Source organism: Struthio camelus, chromosome 1, assembly GCF_040807025.1.
Source record: "Struthio camelus isolate bStrCam1 chromosome 1, bStrCam1.hap1, whole genome shotgun sequence".
NCBI classification, from domain to species: Eukaryota; Metazoa; Chordata; class Aves; order Struthioniformes; family Struthionidae; genus Struthio; species Struthio camelus.
Window position 1 is genome coordinate 129,089,773 of NC_090942.1, and position 24,568 is coordinate 129,114,340.

The following is a 24,568-nucleotide window of genomic DNA, read 5'->3' on the forward strand; positions in this document are numbered from 1 at the left end:
TTGGAGGAAAGGAACAAGCTCCAAGTGAAACTGCTGCTGTGGAATGCTAGACTTCTACTACGAAAATAAATCTTAATTTCTACTTAATTTTTTGTACAATAGTACTGTCACAAGTGGTATTTGCGCAAGCAGTACAGAACAGCCAAATTTGTTTTAAGAGGCTGGAAGAATTCTTAAAACAGCCAGCTGGTACTCTCCCAGCTCTGGATTACACTGCAGCCTTGACAGTGGACAATTTAGGATACAAAATGAGGGATAATCAATCTGAATTTTTTTCTCGTATAAGGAAAAGAAAGCTCAAGATCCTTGGGGCATTACATGACACTTGGTTACATGATAAATTGTCTTCCAGGAACAAAGCAGGCTCTGCTTCTCTTTTGTCAGCAAGTAAAGACTCCAGGAGGGGTGCTTGTTAGGAAGTTTAAACACGCTGACCTGTGCTGCCCAGCTTCTTCCCTTGCTTACTCTTGGTCCTTAGTCACGCAGTGCAGCCAGACAATCTCAGCATGCCACACACAGGCCCTCACTCCTCAGGCTTTTACAGTGTTGTCAGCAGGAAAATACTGGTGAATTTATAGATCTGTTCCATTTTATCTCCTATTCTAGTGTGATTTTGAAAGGCCTGCCGCCGGGGTCGCATTTTCCAGAAGGTGACCACAAAATCCAATATACTGTGTATGACAGAGCTGAAAACAAAGGCACTTGCAAATTTCTTGTTAAAGTCAGAGGTAAGAATGATGTTTTAAACTATAAATATAGACGCAGATTTGCATCTGGCTTAGTAAACAGTTTAGAAATGTGCTCATATCTGTATTTGCATATGTACGTGCATATGTATATGTACATAAACTTTACATTGATTCTGAAACTGAGAGAGCAGTCTTGCTTGAGAATCTGGGGGCCAGGCCTGGAGCAGGGTGGGCAGCCAGCAGGCTGGAAGTCAGAGAAGGGCTTTACTGTCAATCCTGTCTCCAGCTCTGCACCCCTTCCTTCCTGATGGCTTCTTCCTAGCATTTGTCCCATGAAGTATCTGAAGGAGTCTTCTCAGCTGTGACTCACATCTGTCTAGCAAGGCTGCCCTTTGACAAGTCCAGCTCCTTCTGGGCCAGAGTTGAAATCTATAGGTCTGAGCTTCAGATCTGCTCCATGACCTCTTGTCACCATGATGTTACATGATCAGATGCACACACCTATCTATCTATCTGTATCACCGTAGTTTACATGTGAGTTAAACAATTTTTGTCATGTTTTTTTGAAAAAGTATTTAAGAAAGCTGACAGCAAAGACAGCAATACCTATTTTTATTGGTATTCCATTGACTGTGCCGCCCTAGTAACAGGGTGATTGATGCCTTGTCTTTCATTTTTCACCTCTTGCTTAAAGTCAGGCGCTGTGTGAAATTAAACGTCCCAGATAATGGCTACATCAAGTGTTCAGGTGATGGAAATAACTATGGTGCTACATGTGAGTTTTCCTGCATCGGTGGCTACGAGCTGCAAGGAAGCCCAGCTAGAGTATGCCAGTACAATTTGGGGTGGTCAGGAGTGGAGCCAACCTGTGCACGTAAGTGAGTATTTCACCACTTTACTGAAAGGGCTGCAAGAGCAATGGTTCTCATGGAAGTGAGAACTGGGGAAAGGGGTTGGGGGGTTAGAACACAGCTAGAAATTTTAATGCCCTAGAGATATAAAACTTATCTTTCTCTTCTCTTCCAATTTGTACTTACGTCTGGAGCGTTTGCCATCTTTGGCAGCTCTCGCCTTGAATGGCGATAATATCTAACAACTGATTGATTGATAGTGGTTTTTCAGCCCAAACCTCTACACAAAACTTCACATTCTGGAGTCGTTCCATGTTGTAACTGTAACATAGCAGCAATCAGTTGTTTTTTTTTTTAAGGTACTGGGGAGGGAACTTTCAAAGGGATCAGTTTAAGATCTAGAAATATAGCCAGTACTGTGCAGCCTTCCCTTCTCTCAAACTCAGTTTAATGGTGAGGGGCTCCTCTCCTGTATATTAAGCCAATTTACTGTACCATTTCCAGCTCCACTTCCTTGTTTAGAACCAGCTTTTAACACACCTAGCAGCAGTACTTCCACTAATCTCCAAGCACAATGCCCTCACTCTGATAATCCACGCTAGAAAGACTTTTTTTCTTCCTGTTGAAAGACAGAGAAAAGAAAAAATTCTTTTACAACGTGGTGCCTCTGTTTAAAAAAATAAACCAAGAAAAAGAACCCCCACCCAAAAGTCCAGACCTCTTTAATGCTTCTCCTGACCCTCTTTTTGCCCTCCTCCTGTTTCAGGATCATGGGTTGCAGATCTTGCATCTCCCCAGCATGAATTGGGCTGCATTTTCCAATCTTCTCCATTACAGTTAGCTTAATTCTGCTTTCCACAAGTAGCTTTGCATCAACTGTTACAGTTCGTAAGTGTGCTAATTCCACCCCTTCTTTTAGATCATTCTTAAGGCTGCTGTTAAATATGGTGCAGCCCTGAGCCAATTCTTGCTCAGGGTCACTTAATCTTCACTCAGCTATCTAGCTGAGTCTTCCTCACCTTTGTATTTTTCAGATAATTGTCAAATTAAATGGTACTCCTTCTTATCCAAGCTCATTAGCACTCACTTCGCAAGTATGTTTGTTTCAGATTCTGTAGTCAAAGTTTATTTACTTTTTCACAAATTTTCATACTTCTAGAGAAAAAAACACAAGCCATCTAGTTCAGTTCTTTATATGAGTTTTTGTTAGTCCTTTTCATTTTTAGTAAGCCCAGTTAACTCAGCTGTGATGGTCCAATTATTCCCTGCAGAATTCACTCCTACACCCCTCCTTAGCACTCGATTTATTAGCATAACAGAGACAGAAGCTGGATCTAAATACACAGAGTGGTGATGATCTGCCTTCCTTCCTTCCCAGGCTTTGTTTTCTTCCATTCTCGGAATGGAAGAATACACGCTTATTCAGTCACTCTGTACACATGGCTCCTCCTGTTGCCGCACAAAATGTTTTCAGCGTTGGGTCATGTTCAGAGAGATACTTTGGGAGAAAAAAAAAACTGCTTCCTTTCAGATGAAATTCTTGACTTCAATGAGGCCAGTATTTCACCCGTATCGTGTAATACTAGTTTCTTGATCCTGTGCTTTTGGTATTTTTTTGCTTTTGTTTGTGCTTTTAGAAATAGAGCTGTTTTCAGTTTGCTCTATAACTTTTGTTTTAATTCTAGCTATGAATATTAATGTGAACGTAAGGACAGCAGCTGCACTTCTAGATCAGTTTTATGAGAAACGGAGACTGCTAATTATTTCAACTCCTACTGCAGCCAACTTCTTCTACAGGATGCAGTTGGGAATGCTGCAGGTAAAACAGAATTCAGGGTGGGTTTTTTTTTTGTGTTTTTGTTTTAAAAATACAAGAGGACAAGCTCCTCTACTGGTATAAATCGGCAAACGTCAGTTGTTACACTGCAGCCACTAGAGGCTCGGGCTGAAGTCGTTCTGGAGAACCCTTTTTTACATGGGTTTGAGTTCAACCATCTCCCCAGTCTCTAATTCAGCTCCGTTCTGCATCGTACTGCCTCTGTCTGAGTAGTCACTGAACCTCAGGCAGTTTTGGCCCTCTTCCGTCTTCCCAAGATTAATTTAAAATTAACTTGTGCTCTAATAACTTAACCAAACTCCTAAAGGGGTTGGTTAGGAGGAAAAAAACAAAACAAAACAAAACCAAAACCACATGAATCATTTCAGTGGTTACAGTTCATGCAAACCAGACCTGCAAACTTTGTAACTGCAATGTAAAGCATGAATGACGTCAAAAATTACTAGTGCACAAGCAGAAAAAGGACTGGAGGCTCAGAAATCATCCAGACTGTTGGAAATATCTTTGTGGTATTTTACTCAAAAAAAAAAACTGAGAACTGCTGAGAATTGTAATTGTCCTACATATGTATTATAATTATTATGCTCTTATTGGGTTCTTGCTAGCTACACTTTTAGGGATGTATCTTAAACATCTAACTGTGTTCTAAGGGAAAGCAGCCAGTCCAGCGTATACTTTGATAGTGGCAAATGCTTGTACCTTCTTTCTTTTTTCCCACAACTGGAAAAAAAATTCAGTATTAATAGGCATTGGGATATGAGCATGATGTTTTAACTGCTGGCTTAAGTGACAGTTGTGTTAAAAGTAAAATAAGAGGGTTTTTTTTTCTCCCCCCCCCCAATAGATTAACTTGGCAAGAAAATTCAATACATTGATCAAAAATAAATAGTTTATAAAACTAAATACAGTGCAATAGTACTTTACCCACTGCTTTACAGTGATCAAACAAGTTGGCATGAAAGAGAAGTTTCTGCAGTTGACTTCCATTTCACAGTTTGTTTGAATGCCAAATGAGATTACTGGCACAATGCTTACTAAACTGGCATCGTTTCAAGTCATTAAATGACATGTTTGTATTTCTCCTAGGTGGTCTCTGTGCATTGTTATTTTTAAAGAAGTAGCTAAAAACCCATTTATTTGACATCCCTGGGAGTGATAAGGCTTCTTTTCCATAAGAGTTTAAGAGGTCTTTTACAGTATGCTCTCATTTCAATTTAAATCGTCTCAGTAACTTACAGAGTAAGGTACAGAGACTGAACTCTTTATGAACACCCCTTGCACACTGGAAACAAGCCACTGTTCTCCCCCTGGTAACTAACACATCTCCTTCTTCTTTTAACCCTTCTAGCCAGCACAGTGTGGTTTAGACCTTCGACATGTTACAGTAGTTGAATTGGTGGGTGTGTTCCCAGCACAGATAGGACGAATTGGTGTAAAGCTGCTGCCCCCATCACTTGCACTGCAACTCAGGTAAAGTAAGCTTTCCCTACTGTTGTGTTTGCAGCTTAGCATATATGATTCAACATATTGCTTTAGATTTCCTTCCTCTTATTATCTATCTGAATATACATATTTTACTGTAACATACATATCTGGACACTGGAAGGTGGATGTTCATGCGTCAGTTTCATGATTAATTTGCTCCTTGCTAATTTTGCAAAAGCTGCTGCAAATTCATGGGCATTTGGTGTTCATGATATTAAGAACTTCGACTTGTTTCACATTTAAATGGCAAGTGAACAGCTGACTCTTTCAAGTGCTGGGTCTCCCTTGTGTCTTTGCTCAAACTGAGTGGATTCCTGAATTCTGGTGACCTCCCTACTCCTATGATACGTTTCCTTAGTTTTGAGTGCTGCCACTGAAAACACTTCAAATAATACGTTTATATTCGTGCTGGATTTGGTCTGATGCAGTCATGACAGTCCACAGTCACTTTGCAAGGACAGTCTTGAAGCAGCTGCCAGCGCAACCAAACCCCATACAGCAGCAATAGCTCACCTTCTTTACAGTTGGGCAGGTGGCTGTGGCCAGGCCATAAGGGGAAGCAGTGAAGTCCCACATGTGGAAATGATATGGGCAGTATTACAAAGGGGAAGGCATCTCAGCCTCTCCAGCTGGCCTGTGACATTCAGCCGCTTTACCCAGGTGCCTAAACTGTTCTGACTTGGTTCTGGACTGGCAGGGGGTTGGTTTTCCCTTGAAAGGGACACTTCAAGAGCCAGTGCTTTCTAGAGAAAGGAGGACTACACAAGCCAGAAGTGAAGGGTTCGAGAGGAAGTAGTACTTGTTTAGGAAAAAAGACCAGGTGCATTTCAGGCAACATCTTTTGTGATATACCTTAGGGTGGGGAGTTTCTTGTCCCAAATTAAAATTATGTCATTTTCTCAGTCTGCTGACAAGTCTGAGAGGTTTTTTTTTTTTTGGCTTGCAAAAAACAAAAGCGCTTATTCCCTAAAAAAAGGTGGTGGAAGCATGAAGACCACCTTTTTTTTTTTTTTTTTTTTTTTTTTAAACTTTAGAATTCCATGTTAAAGTTTAAGTGGTTTTCTTGTGGCTCTGCTCTGCAGAACCACTGTAATGGAGCTACATTTCAGAATTAGTATAAGCTGCCCTGCAGTCAGTGAAAATTAGTATTCCGTTTCATTTTCGCTAGACTCTGTTGCTAGTGTAGTGTGTATGTTAGCATACCAGTTCTGGACAGCACTTGAATTGAAAACACAGCCTTAAACATCTTGAACTAAAGATGCTTTCCGGAATTAGTGCTTACTAAACTAACGAGCAGAGGTAGCCTAGTTAAAACTCTGGCAAACGCAGAATGCTTTCAAAGTTAGCATTTAAATTTGTAAAGGGTAAACATTTTCCTGAGGAAACCACTTTCCTCTTGTGCTATATCTCACCTATCACCACCATAACTTGGTGCCAAATACTATTTTAGTTTGAAATCAATAGCCAAATTGACTCACCACAACAAGAAGACACCTAGAGTACTCAAACCTGTCAAATGGCAGAAGGGGGTCAATTTTTATGCTTTGCATGTCATTGATCTTTTCACCTGTGCCTGAAAGCCAGTCTTGTACAGAACCTTTTCCACACGTCAGCTTTCCTGTCCTGACACCCTTCCATCAGCCTACCTAAATTCCCCACATCTTCCCCACGCCCACAGTGCTGATGGACTGAAGCTCTAGGGAGCTGACAGTTCATTTCTTCTCCAAGCAAAAGATTAAAAGAGCATCAAGCATATACTTTTGTTACTGTTGCACCTTCCAGAGGAGCTTGAATGACCCATTTTACCACTCAGAAAGAAACAACTTCGCCCTGATTACTGGTGGCTTTGTGCTTCTAAGGTGGAGTTAGCAACGGAGAGAGAGGAGTTATTAGGGAGGGATGAGAACAGACTCTTCAGCTCTTCTCTGTTTTGTAGCACCAGTAATTTTATCCTCCTTTTCCCCATTGTAGGAGCTATACTGTAAGGAGGCAAAGAAAGGAAATAGTCTACCTATAACTATTTAGTTCCATCACAACCTTTCTCTTTAGATAATATATGTATGTGGTACTTTTTTCCTTGTGTTTTTGCACTTGTGATCATAACTGGTAATGCACATGCTATAACAACAATCAGTACTCAGAAGAAAACAGAGCTGAGTGCAGTTACCTTGCCTCCCCCATCCTCCATGCAGAGGCGCAGTCTGCAGTCCACACAGATACCCAATCTCTAGCTGATGCCCTGTTCTTCCAGGTGGAACAAGCTGGACTCTGTATAGCACACACTGACCATCCCTGCATTCCTCAGCTTCTCTGCTTAGAGCCAACAAGCTGATTCTGCAGTCTATTACTGTTTGAAGTGCCTAGGCAATAGGCGATGGGCTTTAACAGAATGATTTCCTTACTTTGCAGACTGTTGTTGCGAATCCCCCATTATAACTTCAACATTGTGGTGATGGACAAGCATGGAATGGACAAGGAACGCTACCCTTTCCCAGCAACACCAGCTGAGCTCTTTGCACTTATTGACAATTTTCCCTTGAGGAAAGAAGAAATGAAACTGCAAGCAGAAATTGGCCAGTCATGTCCTTAATTCAGAATTGCAGGGCTTTCATTTTTTGGTGAATTTTTTAATCCACATAATTCTCCCCTTGGTGCTACACAAAGCATGGCTTTTTTAAATCACTGATGTACAGATTTTTTGTGTGTATTGTTAAGTCTGTCCTGTTGTGTAGCTACTCTGCATAGACATATGCATGATGCTTTTTTGTACTTTCAGCCATCTTTAGAGAAATTGGCATGTAGAATTATTACCCAGTGGAATTGCTTGTACAGACAGTGAAGAACTGAGGCATGTCTCCAGGAGTTTATTTTGGATTTTTCATTCAGTGTAAAATTGGGGTTTCTTTCTGACTGTTTTTAAGTCTTTTTATTAATAAAATATTGTTTTGCAAACAGACAGTTGTCTAAAATTCCTCTCAGAGATAAAGCTGATCGATGGAATTCAAAAGTTGGATCAAAATCTCTCTCCGCAAACCACTGTAACAGAGACAATAGCCTCAGATTTAAAGTGTAGAGCAACTCAGCCATGTCTTTCAGTTCCACTATAATAAGAGTTTATCACAGACACAAAGCATTAGCTGAAGGCAACACAAGTTATCTGTTTTCAGCAGCAGTGAGGAGAAAACAGCTGATGGCAGGAGTATGGAACTCAATGCCAAAAAGAATATGATAGAGGAACAGTGAGCAAGATGGACAGTAGTAAGTAGGGGCCACATACTGGAGTGACAGCAAACTATGCTTTTACCTGGTACGCTTCTGCTTCTGGCTTTTCACGTCCAGTGACCTGGCATAACAGAATTCCTTCCCTTCTTCATCTTGGAGACAGACCAGCCTGTTGATGTGCTGTGGCGATGATTCCCCACAGCGAAAGTTCATCAAGGATTTGTCATTTCCAGATCTGTGAAAATACTTGTTTGCAAGTCATCACTTACTTACTTACAAATTAACAAAGTAGTTCACTGCTTAGTTAAGAGTGTTAGCAAACAGTCAAAAAAGGAACCAGTGTTCTTTTATTATCGCCTACGGTCTTGTCAATCAATTGCAAAGACTATGCATCCTGCCTGAATAATAGTCATCCTGCCTGAAAAATATAAGCCAAAAAGCAATGAAGATTTGAGGGTTACATCTTGGGACTCCTGCTTACAAGCTGGTATATAATCAATCATCTGACGCACAATTTGATACACCTTAAAAGCAATAGTCTGCTGGCTGCGTTGTTCATTCTTACCACTCAGAATACACCCCTTCTTCCAGCCAAATCTTGTTCATCTTTGACCCTGAAGTAGAATTTTACACTCTTGTGTCAGCAGGGGAATAGTTTAGCAACATCGGTAATGAGAGCCTTACCAAAGAGCTCAGTCTTTCACACCCTCTGAAATTATCAAATCTCTTCTAAAAAGGCTGCTTCTGCAAGTGAAGAGAGAAAGATCAGCCCTGACACAAGCTATTTCTTAATGCTACTTAATGAAGTGCATGGAGAGGGTCTTCTAAACAGTACGGTCTGCTTTGCCTCTGAGGTTATTAGGAGACTGTTGAAAACTAAACAACCAAGCATGATGAGGCCCAGGTGATGACTGCCTACAGTGCTGAGGCCATATGCAAAGAAGATTCCGATACATCCTGAACACTGCAGGGGGAAAGGAGGCTGCCTCCCCCCTCCTTTTCCTGGGCCCACAAGAGAAGCCATCTCCATCTCTCACAGACAGACACTACATGGGAGTCCCCAGGCTTAAAACATTGCCACTCTAACAATGGTTGAGTGGGCTGCAAAGATGCATCCTCCCCACCCACCCACCCACCCAAAGGTTTTGGCGTGCTCAGCTGTGCCGCATATTCAAGGTGTAGGGCTTGGCAACGCTGCCAAAGCAAGAAAGGAGAAAAGCTGCACCCTAAGGACTATGACATGAAAACCAGCCTGTTACAGCCTCTCGTGATGCTGGGTTTGCACGGATGTGTGACTGGAAGGCAAGGAAGGCTTCCCTCGACAAAGCTTTCTGAGCGTTGCCAGCAGGAACAAGACATAAGGACAGGATTGGTAACAAAAGCAGAGAATGCATTTCTGTTCCAGACCTACTTGAACCAAAAAGAGGTAAGTCCTGGATACACTACAGAGAAGCAAGGCGAGTAACAGACAGCATGCTGGCGCATACACCTGTACTCTTAAGTTTCCTTTCCTCTGCTGCCTATGTAGCCCTTGTGATTGATTGAGGGGAATGTGAAGGCTTGCCCCATGAACCACTCCAGCACAGGCTCCAGGGCAAGAAACAGTATGTTGCAAGGGAGAAGGCCAAGGTCCAGGCCACAGCAAGGCACCATCAAGGTTCCACCGAGGCCACAGCAGCCACTGCCTTTGTTCCAGTGAAACTGGATTCGTAGCTCAAGCGGAGCCCCAGCATTTACAGCCCTTAGTTCTGGGACTGAGCTAACAGCAAGAGACACTTATGGCCTGTGCATCTCAGTGTGCTTTGAGCTTGAAACCCATAGAAACAAAACATTTTCTAGGTGCTACTTCCTTCTCAGACAACACAGCTACCTACTGTAAGGAAAGGAAAGAGGACAGGTCTCTAAGTGCTGGTACCTCACTGCTTTCCTGAAAGCTGAAAAAGAAAAAATGCCAACTCCATACAACTAAAAGGAACTTGAAATGGCTGGCATACCAAATCGCTTCCGGCCTGAAGCGTGGCGCCCAGAGCAGACAGCATGAGAACACATCCACACAAGGACTGCTATGGCCACAGTTTTCTGGCTCAAGCACTTTGGTATGTGTGCGCACAGCATGAATGCACAACTGGACAGTTTTTCCCCTTTACTAGTAAGCAAAAAGTACATCAATGGCTTTCCAATGATTTTTGAGAAAAGATAAAAACTTAATGGGTCTGACTTTTCTACTGTATTATTCCAATTATAATGTGCTGCAGTTCCATTTTGAATTAGGTACAGAATCAACGCATAGCCATTTTTCATGACTGAGTGAACAGGCATGGGGCTTTAAGAGTACTACAGTCAAGAAAATGATTACAATCACTAGGCTGTTAAAGGAAATTGAAATAAGTGGATGAAAGCGCATGAGTGAGTTGATTACCAGTTATAGTTCTAGACAGAATATCTATTAACGCCTTCTGATTAGCAAAAAGCTGTTCTTGATTAGAAATATAAACTTTTTGGCATTTTCTGTTGGACATTTCTGTGGGGAGGAATGGAACACTGAAAAACATCATGTGCCACCTCTTTTGGTTTTGGAGTCAAATCAGCTTGCATGTATGGTATGCAGGGATGTGGCAAATTTGCCTTTTGGGGAAGAAGTGTTTGAAAAAGAGACTTAATATTCCTGGCTTTAGCCCAGCATTTATATATTTCAAAATTCCAGTAATTCATCCTGTAGACTTCTGGTCACAAAAAAATAATGCTGGGTCACCAAGGAATAGTATACACACTAGTGCACTTTTTTTTTTTGTAATGTAACAGAAAATTCATCCCCCCCAAACTAATACAGGCTTGAGTCTTTGTTGTACTACCAACATGGCTTTTCTTGCCACATCTGCTATTCATACCACTGCTCTCTTATCAAAATGGAAATATTGTTTCAAGGGTGAATTTGGTTGGAAGGATTGAAGGCTGATTCCAAAAAGCAAGACCTGAATGCAGTAAGACTTGCTCCTTCCCCTCCCACCTCCAGGCTATTCACTGCAGTAGAAGTCACAGATCACAGTGTGTGGTGGATACAGCCAAGGGCTGGAGGACTCCTACATCAATCTGGAGACATGTTCCAGTTTTGAACATGCTCTGAACAACCAAAAGAATTAAATCATTTTAGGTCAGAAAGGAAGTTCATGTTTCTGTCATGCGGTATCTTCGGCAACAAAACTGTTAGGACAAATTGTGGGATACAGCAGTTTTTCATGAGCCCGAAGCATTTGTAAATGGCCTAATTTTCCCCAAATCCTACCCAAAAATCTACCGGTTTGATGAAAACAATCCCCACCATCACATACCTCATGACAATCCTTTGCATCTGCAGAGGAGGGAGAAAAGTTAAAGTTGCACATCTCTATTCTTAAAGCTTAAATCATCCCCTCTGGGAGAGAAAGCTTTACATTTTAATGCTAAAACATCAGTGACCCTTAAAACTCTGAGTTACAGCTCTCATTAAATGACTACAGTGTGTAGTTTTCCTACATAAAAGCATGAGTCAGACTAATTAATGAAAATATAGAGCCTAAAAAGTAACTTGAAGTACTTTCAAATACTCTTATGATTAAAAGAAGGCTTACTTGCAACCCACTTTCTTAAACTGAGGTGGTGAAATAATGGAACTTGTAGGTTACGCAATCTTAGTAATAGTAGATAGCTTCTAGCCACTGACCTGTTTCTCCGTCCCCTGACAACGGCTGTTAAGTGCAGCTGCAACTCATCAACAGAAAGGAAAAAAGGAATAACTGCTGCACACCTTCCCCTAGCACAGCTCCTCTAAGATCTGTAGCTGCTGCTGAATTCTCTCTCCCCATCTATGGCTGCAGCACACTGTTATGGTAGCTTGGTGAGGGGAAGGGTGGGAAAAACTTGCTGCAGATACTGGAAGGCAGAGAGCAGCAAGGCTGCATGGGCTAAAGGAGCAAGTGAGAATGTTTTCAATTACACATAGGCATTTCTTTGACTCATGTCAAACAACTATCCAATTACTGCACGCTCTGTAAAGCACAAAGGAAACGGATAGGAATCCCGGTGTCAGTGCAGAATGTGCCTGTGTGTATACCACCGTTTCCTCCATTGCTACCCATGCACCCGGAAAGTAACCATGACCTGAATCTCAGCTGGTTTAGATTAACCCATACTTCAGTTTTACAAGAACTTGGCCTCTATCACTTCAGACAAGAGGTGTGGAGAGATGGCTGCACTGTTTAACCGCAGAGAAGTTAGAGAAGTCTTCCAGATCTCCACGCAAATCCTTAAAAACTGTCCCAAGCAAATCTATAAGGAATGACAGGAAAAAGCTTGATGATAAAGTACTCTTCCTCACCGGCAGCTGCCTTCCAGTTTATGGATGTTTGAACTCCCACCCCCGTGAGGCCAAAACCTCTGGACAAGCTAGACAGGAGTGGTGTGAGGACAAAGGATCCAGGAGCCAGCTGACCTGTGAACATCCCTGAGGCAGTATTAACCCCAACCTTAACCAGGATGCACGAACCCAATGCACTGGGCCAGGCTTTCAGACTACTGCAAGGTGAGCAGAGGCAAGCACAGGCCCATAACTTGGAGTGGCACTGAGCAATGTGGGATGTCACCGTTACTGCAGATTGCACAACTCAGCTGAAAGTATCAATTAACTTGAATTAGCAAAGATTGTTTTTTAAAAAAAAAGGAATGAAAAAAAAAACCAACACATCAAGATCAGTAACCACAGAAAAGCTGCATTTTGAACATACCTGGATTTTCAGGTGGGCAGGACCCTGAACTAGGGAACAGGCTGGAGATTCAGAGGTGGTAGGGAGAACCTGATGAATGTGCAAGGTTAAAGCACAGGTAAAATAATTCTCTTGCAACGGTGAAGAGAGCACTAGACTTCCCATATTCTTGTATTTACATGTAAGAAAGAAAATGGCTTTAATGCTTATGAAATAAAAATTAGCATAAACAAACGCTTAAGGGGTAGAAGATAAGACAGACAAAACAGCAGAGAGAAAAGGGAATACCAAAAGAGACACATCTCTGAAGACAGTCTAGGCCTCTAGTATTATTCATCACATATAAATGAAGTAATATGTTTACCTCAATGAGATAATATGGGATAGTCCTGAAAGACAAGTTTATAGTTTGCTGTAACGCATTTTAGGACAGACAGGGACACAGCAACATGTTCCATTATTTTAATTCTAAAATAGATAACAGTATTCTTGACAACAACTACAAATGAGTTACCAGCCATCTCCATCCACAAATTTGAATGTACAGTGCACAGTACAATAATGCTCTGGGAAGGAATGGTTTGTTTCTATTTGGGCAGACCTTAACATACTGCATTTCCATTTACTGATGCTACTGTTCATGTCCAGTAGAATGACTAAATAAATAGCAAGCAACAGATCTGGAGCAGAACAAAGGCAGTATGAGGAATATTCTCTAATTGCTGCAACAAATGACTATATTTGGTCTTAAGCAGACCACAACAATTAGAACTACCCCTAAAAATACACATTAAGTTCTCAGGAGCAGTAGCACACAGCCATATATATGTTATTGCCACAAAGCAGAATTATTGAAATAGTTAATCTAAATAAAGGGTCAAGATGCAGGAAGGGTTAAGTTTCCAAAGCAACCCAAAAGCCACCTAAAAGCAAGTTCAGATTCACTCACCAGTGTCAATATACACAGTATAACTGACACTGTATTATTACCACTTATCAGACAGCATCTGGCAACATTTGATCACAAAGCAGGAAATTCATGGGACACAGTGGCAAGGTTCTGCTAGCATGCTTCTCAATATCGCATACCGAGTTATGGTAAAATGCATCACTGCAACTAAAAGTCTTACCATCCTACTTTGGAATTAATCACATGTTTTTAATCACCATTTCTATAAGCTTCCTAAATGTTGTTAACAGCTCTGCATGTAAAAATAAATAAATAATAACAGTAATGTAAAAAAACTGTATAAAAAACAGTTTACAAAGTGCACAGACCAGCTCTCAGGAGACGGTTATTTTTGTCATTGTTTCAAAGTGCTATAAATCAATACTGTATATTAGGAAAGTAAAATTTCACTTTTTACCTCATAGAGATGAGAATAAAGGGAGCTATCTCTTAATTGTTGCATGCTGCCTTCTTCCAGATAGTTGAGGTTAACATTTAGATGCAGCACAGAGTCAGACTGACATACTGAACAAGATCTTCAAAGAATAATTTCGTGGTGAAGGCTGATGAACTGAAGAGAGGGTGGAGGGAAGAGATCGTACAAAGATTCAGGAACAACCTCTACTATCTATCTTGGGTGAACCCACAGACCAGACAGCTGTGGAAACATGCCTGAAGTTGGGCAATGTGTATTATCCCTCATGAAGCTGAAATTATGCCAGTCTAACAGAAACCCTCCTGTTACTCCAACTTATCAATTAGTACCAGTGAATGGTCAATGGCTGCTCTGCTATATAGCTGACTCTGTGCAGAAGATAACTTATTGGAGCTGACAGTGCCTAATCAGGCAGGAAAAGAAAGAACAAGAAATAATATATAAAAATGCTTCTTTCACGCTACCTTAGCATAATCCGTATGGGAAGAGCCACAGAACAATAAGCTTCCTATCTAATGCATAATGATCAAAACATACTCACCATCCCAAATCCTTCTCTCATAAACCATATTCTAACCATCCAGCTGACAAGATCAAAACATGATGTCTAAAAGGCATTTATGGAAGGCAACAGTACTGAGATTTGCACGTGAAGGTGGCAATGGTGCCCCTCATAGCGTCTTTGTAGCTTTTCTGCCACCCTTGCTCAAAAAATAACACAATGAAAGTGGAGGAGATGGGGACACCACATCACTCTACTTTAGCCTGCTTTTGGCATCTAAACACACAAGTGAGAGCATCGATATTTACAGGCCTAAAGTTGAGTAGGGAAACTCTACTTGAGCTCTCTGCTTCCAGAGAGCAAGTCTGGGTATGAAAGTCTCATGCCAAGGCTCAGACAGCCCTCAGCACCAGCTCGTCCTCATGGACCCTGGCAAAAACGACACTGTCTACAGAGGTATTTACTGACCCTACTTGGAATTCTACAGTGATAGTTGTACCTTTACTCTTCTTTAATGGGTCAAACGCTCAGAAAGGGGGAAAAAAAGATAGTGATTAAAACCCAATAGTTACATATTGCTAGAAATAGATGAGTCACAGTAAAATGCATTGTTTCACATTTTCAAAACCCACTGCAGAGAAGAGATCCTTCTTCAGTGAAGCATCTTCACTTATTCAAGACTGTCAGGAGAAATAATTTGGAAACAGTCCTGCTGTGTCTAATTATTCAGCACAGGAATTTATGAATCAGGGTTAAATTTCTGCCTAATTTCTCCTAAAAATTAGCCCTGAATAAACCATTCATGCACCTTCAATACCTCTAAATAGAGTACAAAAGGAAGGCTTAGGCCCAGTTCCTGGCTTTCTGTCTTTTTGTTCAGCCTGGTAACACACAGTACATGATGACGCACAATTATATGCAATTAATTCAAATAGCTGAGAAACAAGATACCGCATCTGCAGTTAATCATCTTGTGCTTTTGCTAAACCATAGATCATTTTTGTAAAGGAAAAGAACAGAGATACAAGAGAGATAATTAAATGTGACATTTTCCATAGATCAAACGATTTCTACAAATGTATCGATACCATCATAAAACAGCAAAGCTTTCCAAATTGCTCTAGTGTTTACACCAATGTTCATCATCTCTCTGAGGCTTATTTGGGGCAAAGTATGACTTATGCCGTATGCTTCAATAATGCAGAATTGTCACTGCTAACCTGGGAGGTAATTTCACTGCGATATTCCAAATCGCATCAGTGGCAAACAACACTATCTTGACTGAAATTATTTCCCACTTCAAATTCTTCCTTTTAGATGCTGAACTACAGATGACACTTAGAGTCTATTCATAGTCTGGCCTATACTTTTAGAAAACTCAAGAGTGAGACTTTGGCCCTACAAAAGGAAATGGCAGGGCTTAAAGCTAGCTATGAGCTGGGTGACAATTTGCAGATGAGTACATTCATCACGCACTCTAACTTGGGGCCAAAAAGCAGGAGTAAAACAGGCAGAAGCTCAACTAAAGCATAGACTTTTTCCTTTCAAAGTAAGACTACATTCAGCTAAAATGATAATGCTTAAAAGCTTAGAAAATATCATTCAAAAACTAGCCAAAATCTTACACTCAATGTTAAGTGAAAGGTTTAGTTCAAAGTTATTTTAAGCTTTTTATTTTGGTGAGAGAAAAAGGTTTCCATTTTGGGGTCCAGCTTGGAGGATTTCTTGCGTTTTCCCAGTTTCACCATCAAAATGAAACAAAATAAAACATAAAACTTCACAATGTTTCCCTACAACTCTAAATGCGATTTTATCCTGAAGAATCTAATTCTTCAGCTTTAATAAGCTTTATCTTTTTAAACCAACTTCCAGCAAATGAAAACCAAGCTTGTGCCTCCACGTCAATATAACGTTATTAATCACAAAATAAATATTGGTTTCTGGTAAACCTCCAAGACAATGCAGACTCCGATTCTCTTTGAGATAGTTTAGGTGGCAAAAGTTAGGGTTGCTTTGGTTTGGGAATTCTGATGTAGCAAATCTAGTATTTAAAGAAAGAAAGATTTTTATGAGGGGGGAAAAAAAAGCTCATAAAATGCACACTTGATATTTGTGCTCTTATTTATTAACTCACAAGCTTTTTTTATTTGTGGCTTAAGATGAAAACAGACTAAAATGAGATTAAACCTGTTTTACCAACCACTTTGAGCAGGATTTTGGAAGAAAATGAGGAGTCCATACAGAAGGAAAATGAAGTCACAGTTTTCTTGAGCAACTCCTGATTTTGATTTTGAATCTGAGATTCTTTGAAGGAACTTCCTTTTTAAAGACATCTCAGTAATTTCTGAAAATCGGGGTCTCATATTAGGCAATCACTACCTTGAATGACTGTTTAAAGTCATATCAGAGTTTTAAAAGCAAATACTTATAAACTAACAGATCTGCTTTATTACAACTAAGGTGCTTTTTGTAACAAAAATGAATAAAAATAATTGTATCCAGTGATTTTAGGATTTAAAAATACTGCTTGTAAGACACTCAGCAGTTTCAAGCTACTTAAACTAAAACCAAAATAAGGCATCTTCAGAAAAAGACATTACATTTTAAGCTTTGTGATTCAGCGCTAAATTCATGTACATAATTGTACACTAGTACAGAAAACATTACCATAGCTTCAGCTACAGATGTCAAAATGTCAAGCTGTAGTTACTTAGCTATCAGGTCTCCATATTCTGTTGTTAGCTTCAGATCTCCTGCAATTTCCAATTTATGAAGAACAGCATTTGTACCTCTCAAACAAGTAATATTTTATGGCCATTGTTTTTTCACAGAAATTTCTGAATTCTGGAGTTTTAACCTACAGGGAAAGATACGCCATCTGAAAGTTTGTTATTTTAAATTCATTTACGTAATGATTACGGTTTCCATATATTTCCTTATTAATGTTTCCTTAGCACTAATATGGCATTATTTTCAAACGTAAAACATTTGAAAAAAATGAAGGCTACGAATAGCTACAGATGAATTTAACAATTAAAATAGGAAGTTATGTTCTAACTTCAGAAAATTCAGAAGAAATGTTGTTCATTCAGTTTACTTCTCTTCCTTTGTCTTATACCTGAGCAATTACATCCTATGATTATCATTATCCAATCTGGCCCTTGAGAAAGAATGCAATCCTATCTTATCATAGTACAACTACTGGTTAAATGTAAGAGTAGTTCACAAAAAAGTATTCAAAACAGCATGCTCTTCAGATATGACTTGCACGAGTCCCCAGAGCAGGGCAGACCTAAGAAGGTGAAAAGATCACTTTAGGAAACAAAGCGTCAAAATTACCGTTGACTAACTGTTGTGGTTAATAAGACTAATGACTAAATTGGCCAAAAACCACTTCTGTCATTAAATCCATTTTTAACAGGAAGAAGTTTGGGAGAAAAATCTTACTGTAGTTAATAATTAATGTGCCTGGGCATGCATGAAAAGGATTTGGCCCATTAAGAGAAATTTCACAGTTGTGCAAGGCATTCTGGCATAACTCTACTTGTGTGACTTTATTAAATGCTTTGTTGAATCAGGATCTTAGCTCATCATGCCTGAAAACAGCATGTGTTTCATCTCAGCGACTCATCAGGTGGGACAGACGTGAACGTCTCCCCTCTGTTCAATGACGTCTGAAGATCTTGGCTAGAGCTATCAACTTAATGAACAACATAATAATACCATGTTGTTCTGGAAATTGTTTTGGGATTTGTTATGAATTATTTTCATTAGAGGGTCTTTGATCACGTTGATTCAAGTCTGCCTTTTACACAGTGCACTAGAATACCCAAAGAATGCCAGAACACTGGCACTTTAAACCTCTACATCCGCTGCCTATTTCTAGCGTGCAACACAGTGCACTGGCCTTCCCACTTTAGTGTGCTGCTTGATCCTAGGCCTGCCATCCAGCACACAGCATAGCCCAACGAGTAAATGTGAAAAAGAAAAGTTATTTGTTAACCTTCAGAACACTGTGGCTCTGAATCTGCTTGTACTGTGTCATTTCCATCTTTTAGGCCATTTTTGACCCAGAATGAGATACATAAAACTTGTGAAACGAGTAGCTAGAGTATTTGATTACTCCATGTTGCCCGCAGACAGGGATATTCATCAGCTCTATGCCACTCATCAAAACAGACAGAGAAAGCTCAGTCTGATCTCTGTACAAGGTCAAATTCTCATTTGTTTCAAAAGAAAAATAATCTGTCCAAGAAGCGGGGTTAAAAACATGTGTGTATGAAAGTGCAGAACGCATTAAAATCTCACTTGGAGCCTTAATATCCAAGGCAAAGAGCGTAACCCTTACCCACTTTCAAATGGGCAAAGTTAAAAGAGTCTGAACACCACTGAAGCCGTAAGCACTTGCGGTACCCCTCTGTAGTTAAGTGTCCTTCAGAATCTGCGTTTTCCCATGCTGGATCTCAGCATTAATATTCCCTCCACAGAAGTTCCAGGACTGTCAATCATCTTCTGCCAGAGGTGCTGCTCTTCCCCTTGAGAGTCCATCCAGTCAACCTCCTTGCCATTACTTACACCTAGCAATTGCAAAAACATGAGGAATTTTGGCATTTTAGTAAAGAGTCACTTAATATCCTTGTTCACTTGCTCTAACAGTGTATATGAAGACAACACATTCATGTTTGTCTAGGGTGTTATATTGAAAACAGTTGTCCTTTTCTGGTAAAGCACCATTTGTCATTAAACTCTGTTGTGGCACACAGGCAGGGGCACATAAAAATCCTCATCATGGCTCTGTACCACAGGCAACTTTCTCCTAAGGAGTAATGGATACACAACTCTTCCAGATTGCACTACTGTCAGCACAAAGCCTGCTGCTGGGCAAAAGCAGTCTTCTTCTCCCTGGGATGCTAATAAAAGTTTCCAAGATACTTCCGGCTCTTCACTTAGAAGTAGTATAATTAGGCACCAAAGTTCTGTCTCTCACTCAGTGGAAGAAAGAACTGAATTATTTACAAAGGACATGTTGCCTTCTCTCTCTTTCCAGTTTCCCGCAATTCCCATATACTTCTTATTCAATAACATTTCTATCCCTCATATATACATGAATTGCTTGGGAGGCGAGGGAGAGCAGAATTAAATAAAAGTAATCCCCAGTCAGATGGGACCTTACCACTTCCAGTGCTCAAACGGACACCTCCCAGAAAGATATTACTGGAGAGTGACTCCTTGTCCCACACAGTCAATTCGAGGCAGACGTTACGTATATCCCTGGAACTCAAGCCACTAAAAGCAAAGGTATGATTCCACTGGGGGTTCACGCACTTTTTTATTATGGGAGTTTTGTGTTTTGTAGCTTTGTTGTCATCTGGGAGCAGATACCTGAGAGATAAAGGAAAGTCAAGTAGGTAGGTGGGATATAATGCAATATTCACAAATAACTACATTCGTGTAGAGGCTCAAATAGAATTAGGAGCCCATTTTCCCACTAAAATTAAATCAAGCATTTATGAGAAGTGCACATTTTGCATTTGGGTTCCATTTCTTCTCTACATTGATGTCTGTATTACCAACAGAAACTGAACTTAGGTCTCCTTTCCCCAAATCTAGGGTATTGGCCACAAACTTTTATTTCAGTGAAACTAAACAGAGAGAGAATCAAAGTAATGTTGGCTGGATGGGGCCTCTGGAGTCATCTAGTCCAGTCTCCCACTCAGAGCAGGACGGAATGACCCCTAGGTAGAAAAGGAAAAGACTGATAGGGAGTGCTTTGAATTGCCTAATGCCCTAATGAATGCAGAAACAATAAAGCTGTGAAAACTGACAAGCTTTCCACATCTTACCTTTCGTGCAGAATTCCTTTAGTCAAACAACAAACTTAACGCTCGAGTTTCAAAATCAGAGGACTGTACAGAATTTCCGTAGTCTGTACCTTCAACTCCTTTAGCAAAGCTAATGGAGTATATGGTTTCACATAAATACTAAAGGGGCAGACATACAGACAAATTACATCACTTGACCTTGATCAGTATTCATCTGCATGCCTGTACTTAACAATAAACATGAGCTAATTCACGCAGCCTAATTTGTTTTTAAAGCAGGCTAAGCTATGTCAAACTAGCTCGCATTAGTCTCAAGCTAATAGTGCAGATCACACAGCTGCAACACCTCAACTGACAGCTGCAGCACCTCAACTGGTTCACAGCAGTCTGATCGTGCATTTGGCCGTGACACAAGAGAGACCAATAATCCAAGGAAAACAGACTCATGTTCCACTGTGCTGAATAATCCACGTCAGCAACAGACATCACTAAATAAAAGATAGTCCAGAGAATAACTGTCAACGCATTGCTACTGCTAATATAAAAAGGCTTTGACTACATTTCTCCTTGAAGTCTGTTGCAAGCTCCACATGGAAACAAGCAGCAGGGTGATCAATCTATTTTGAGTAAAAGGAAATGCCCTCACACGTACCAAGAAAAGAGAGATGGCACAGGAAAACAAATGTCTAGTAAGAACAGGCTCAGTCTTTTTCTATACGAAGTCTCTGAGCTTACCTATAGTTTGACGCACACTACAAGAACAAGATTAACTGTCAGCTCTGCTAAGGAATTAGCGTTAGATTTTTTTCTATGGGAGCCATTTAGTAAACACTTAAAACATTACTAATGAACATACCTAAGAAACAGCAACTCCGAAAGCCAGCACTGAGAGTGAAAACTGGCAAACAGAAATGTTTTAAGCTATCTGGTATTTCCTCCATTTAGCACCTTAAATGCATAACTTACATTTTTGAAGAATTCAATATAATGATGCACACAGAATTATGTTCATTTTATTCAAACTCATGTCCTGCATCTAGCATTTTCTATCTAGTCTAGGTTTTGAATGTCCAATACAAAATGCGTATTTGTATTTATACACATGCATATAGGCATATAAATGACACAGCTTAAATTTTTCAAAATGATCTATCTTTAAAATCAAATCTCAAAGCTATAACAGCAGAATTTTTAAAAGTCTTCTGTCAAAGAATGTGTCTCATTGTTAACATTCAACAATTAAGACTTATGATATTTCTGTTTAAAGTCCATGACACACCTCCTGGGAACGCTCAGTGTTTAAGTATGTTCCTTGGCACCATACTACATGCTCAGAGCTTTTCTAATAACTATTGGGGGGAAAAAAGTCTACTTTTAGTACAAGGGAGAGAAATTTTTTCTCAATGTATTTAGCTGAATCACAACAGCATTTCCTCACACATATCACTAATTTTCTCTTTCTGCATATTTCAGGGGACATCCATTAGAAAGAACCTGGACAGAACACGCCAGCTTTCACAGTTGCTCTTCTCTTTGCAATTTTACAAGTAATCCAAACAGACTTGTATCTTCCTGAGAATATGTTCTTATTTAAGAGATAGTCTGGCCATCCCTCCTAGTTAAGGATACGTATTGTTTCAGTTTCCTGGAAATGTAAATGCCACTGTCAGATCAGATGCCATCTCCTGTGTCTGAGTCCTAATTTACAACTTCTTGCCTTCAGGAGTGATGGATAATCACCTACCTCTCTCTCCCGACCGAATCAAAGTGTTTTCTTGTACTAAACATTAACATTCTGTAATAACCTGCATATTAATACACTGCATATAAATGTGTGAATGGAATAAGTGATAATGAATAACATACTAGTTCTTGACTGAGTCCAGCTATGGTGATATTTAACCATTGGGACCACTGATACCTCACTGCCCTTATCCCATAACATCCTTCTTTTCAGCATACCATTCCAAGGTGCCAGTTGCATTTCAGGATTGATAAGCAATACACACATATACACATGTACCGAAAAAAGTAGGGTGAGCCAAAATATGATACAGTGCAACAATTAAAAAATGAGAGGGGGAAAAAAAAAGCACACACCCTTTCACAAAAGTGTCAGATGTGCCTCCTGATTTTACCGCTGTTAAATTCTTAGCTTCTTTGATGAGGACTTCTAATATACCTCCAGATGGCAGGTGAGAGTCTCTCTTTTTTCCTTTTTTAAAGCTCTTCTTTCCTACATACAAAACAACGTAGCAACATCATCACCAAAAATTATATACTGCAAAACTGATTTGAAATGCAAATCTTTTTGGCTAGATTCTTTCACTCACTTCCTTGAATTGAATTTGAAAAGTATTTCTTATGAGCAGATCCTAGGGTGGAGAAATAGTAAGGTGGGGTGGGAATTCACTTCATATTTGATAAAGAACTTGGCCATGCAACTTGCTAGTCCGTGCCGGACACAACAGAGTGCCCTATTTTAAGTCCTTTTCAAATACAAGCATTTGTGGATTACTACGCTGAACAGAAAGAACTGTCATGTCCTGTAAATTCTACCTTCTTTTCAGCATTCACTTCCTCCACTGATGCTAAGGCACCACATGCAAGGTGCAAATCCTCTGTCCCAAAGCTTAAAATACAAAACATATGCATGTGCTCCTTTTAGTAAGGATGCACTGCTCCTTGCAGACCATGAGAAAGGACATATCACTCACTGACACGTTTCTGCATTTGAACAGCAGCATGAGAACATGTGCACTCGCTGCTGCTGTGGATTTTAAGAGGCTTATCAGCAGGGATCATACATTGATTAGTGATGAAAACATCAGAAAAAAGATCAGGAGTGATGTTAAAGTGTTATTAATTCAAAAAAATGCTGTAGTGTACTGGATTTTTCAGATAACAATTAGCTTTTAACAGGGAACACCTGGGAATTTACTGCTAGCAAAGGGAATGTCACTTGCTAAAAAAAAATAAAAAATAAAAAATCTAATACACCTATCAAATCCCAATATGAAAAAGTAATACAGTGACTAAGAATGAACTCCTCTTGGTCTACCTGCCTCTGGCACATCCATGTAGAGAGGCTCAGTTAACTGATGACTATTCTAAATGTTCTACAATGCAAACAGTAAGTAATTTTATTATCCCTTGTTCATTGCTGATGAAAATAATGGCTTACCCAAAACAATTCAAATAATATTTTACAGGACTGAATTACAGGAGAAATATGGCAAAACTGAGCAGAAATAAAGCAATGTGAAAAAGAGCGAAAACAAGGAGATAGGTAAGCTTAAGGACAATTACGCAAGAGGAAGTTTATTACTCTATGAGAAGTCTATTACTTTGATCAGCTACACACCGTATATAACTAGCTGAACAATGACCAAACAGACTAGCATTCAGAAGATTTCTTTATATGTGGCTGTCCTAAATCATATTACGGACTACCTGAACTTTTTTTAGTTAGATCACAGCTATGCATCAAGACCCGGCTGTACACACTCATCTCCCCTTCCTTCTCCTTAAGTTTTATGTAAGAGAAGGGAACAGAAGTAGGAAAACACACACAGATTGAAATTTCCAGATAAAGGCAACTAATACATTTAAGTACGTTTTCAATCTTCTCTAATTCCGTTATTTAGATCTATGTGAGGATTTCTAATACTCAGAGGGATGTTATCATATGCTGCCATCAATGTTCGATTTACCTTGAAACTGCCCTAGAGGAAGCATTAGGTTCCTCTCTGGGGGAATGTAACGTAAAACAACTGTCAGTTCTCCTTTATACTGAAGCCCAACATCTGTTGCAACCTCCATCTGACAGAAAAAAGAAAAACAGAAATCCATTTAAGCACAACCATCTACCTCTTCCATCACATTTTATTTCGTTGTACCAATAAGTTGTTATAAATGCTTCTTAAACAGGTCAAGACATACCACACCACTTTCAGATTAGACGTTCCAGATGGAATACAATCACATTTTAGAAAATGATATGAATTATGGAATGCAAGATCTCAGAAGAACAAAG

At 39.8% G+C, this 24,568-nt stretch overlaps 2 protein-coding genes across 10 annotated transcripts in view; one reads left to right on the top strand and one right to left on the bottom strand.

Moving 5' to 3' along the window:
* SRPX (sushi repeat containing protein X-linked) overlaps window positions 1–7,818 on the top strand; it is a 51,770-nt gene extending 43,952 nt beyond the window's left edge. For all 6 annotated transcript variants that reach the window (XM_068916830.1, XM_068916807.1, XM_068916816.1 and 3 more), the window contains 5 exons: window positions 607–728; window positions 1,384–1,563; window positions 3,226–3,359; window positions 4,726–4,847; window positions 7,272–7,818. In XM_068916830.1, coding sequence (XP_068772931.1) covers window positions 607–728; window positions 1,384–1,563; window positions 3,226–3,359; window positions 4,726–4,847; window positions 7,272–7,452 — 739 coding nt within the window. In that variant the 3' untranslated portion in view covers window positions 7,453–7,818. The remainder of the gene's footprint in view (window positions 1–606; window positions 729–1,383; window positions 1,564–3,225; window positions 3,360–4,725; window positions 4,848–7,271) is intronic.
* Window positions 7,819–13,271: 5,453 nt separating this feature from the next.
* Window positions 13,272–24,568, bottom strand: part of SYTL5 (synaptotagmin like 5) — a 100,590-nt gene continuing 89,293 nt past the window's right edge. For all 4 annotated transcript variants that reach the window (XM_009686313.2, XM_009686312.2, XM_068916793.1 and 1 more), the window contains 4 exons: window positions 24,246–24,354; window positions 22,633–22,768; window positions 19,884–20,092; window positions 13,272–19,287 (listed from right to left, as the gene is read on the bottom strand). In XM_009686313.2, the coding sequence (XP_009684608.2) occupies window positions 19,145–19,287; window positions 19,884–20,092; window positions 22,633–22,768; window positions 24,246–24,354 (597 nt within the window). In that variant the 3' untranslated portion in view covers window positions 13,272–19,144. The remainder of the gene's footprint in view (window positions 19,288–19,883; window positions 20,093–22,632; window positions 22,769–24,245; window positions 24,355–24,568) is intronic.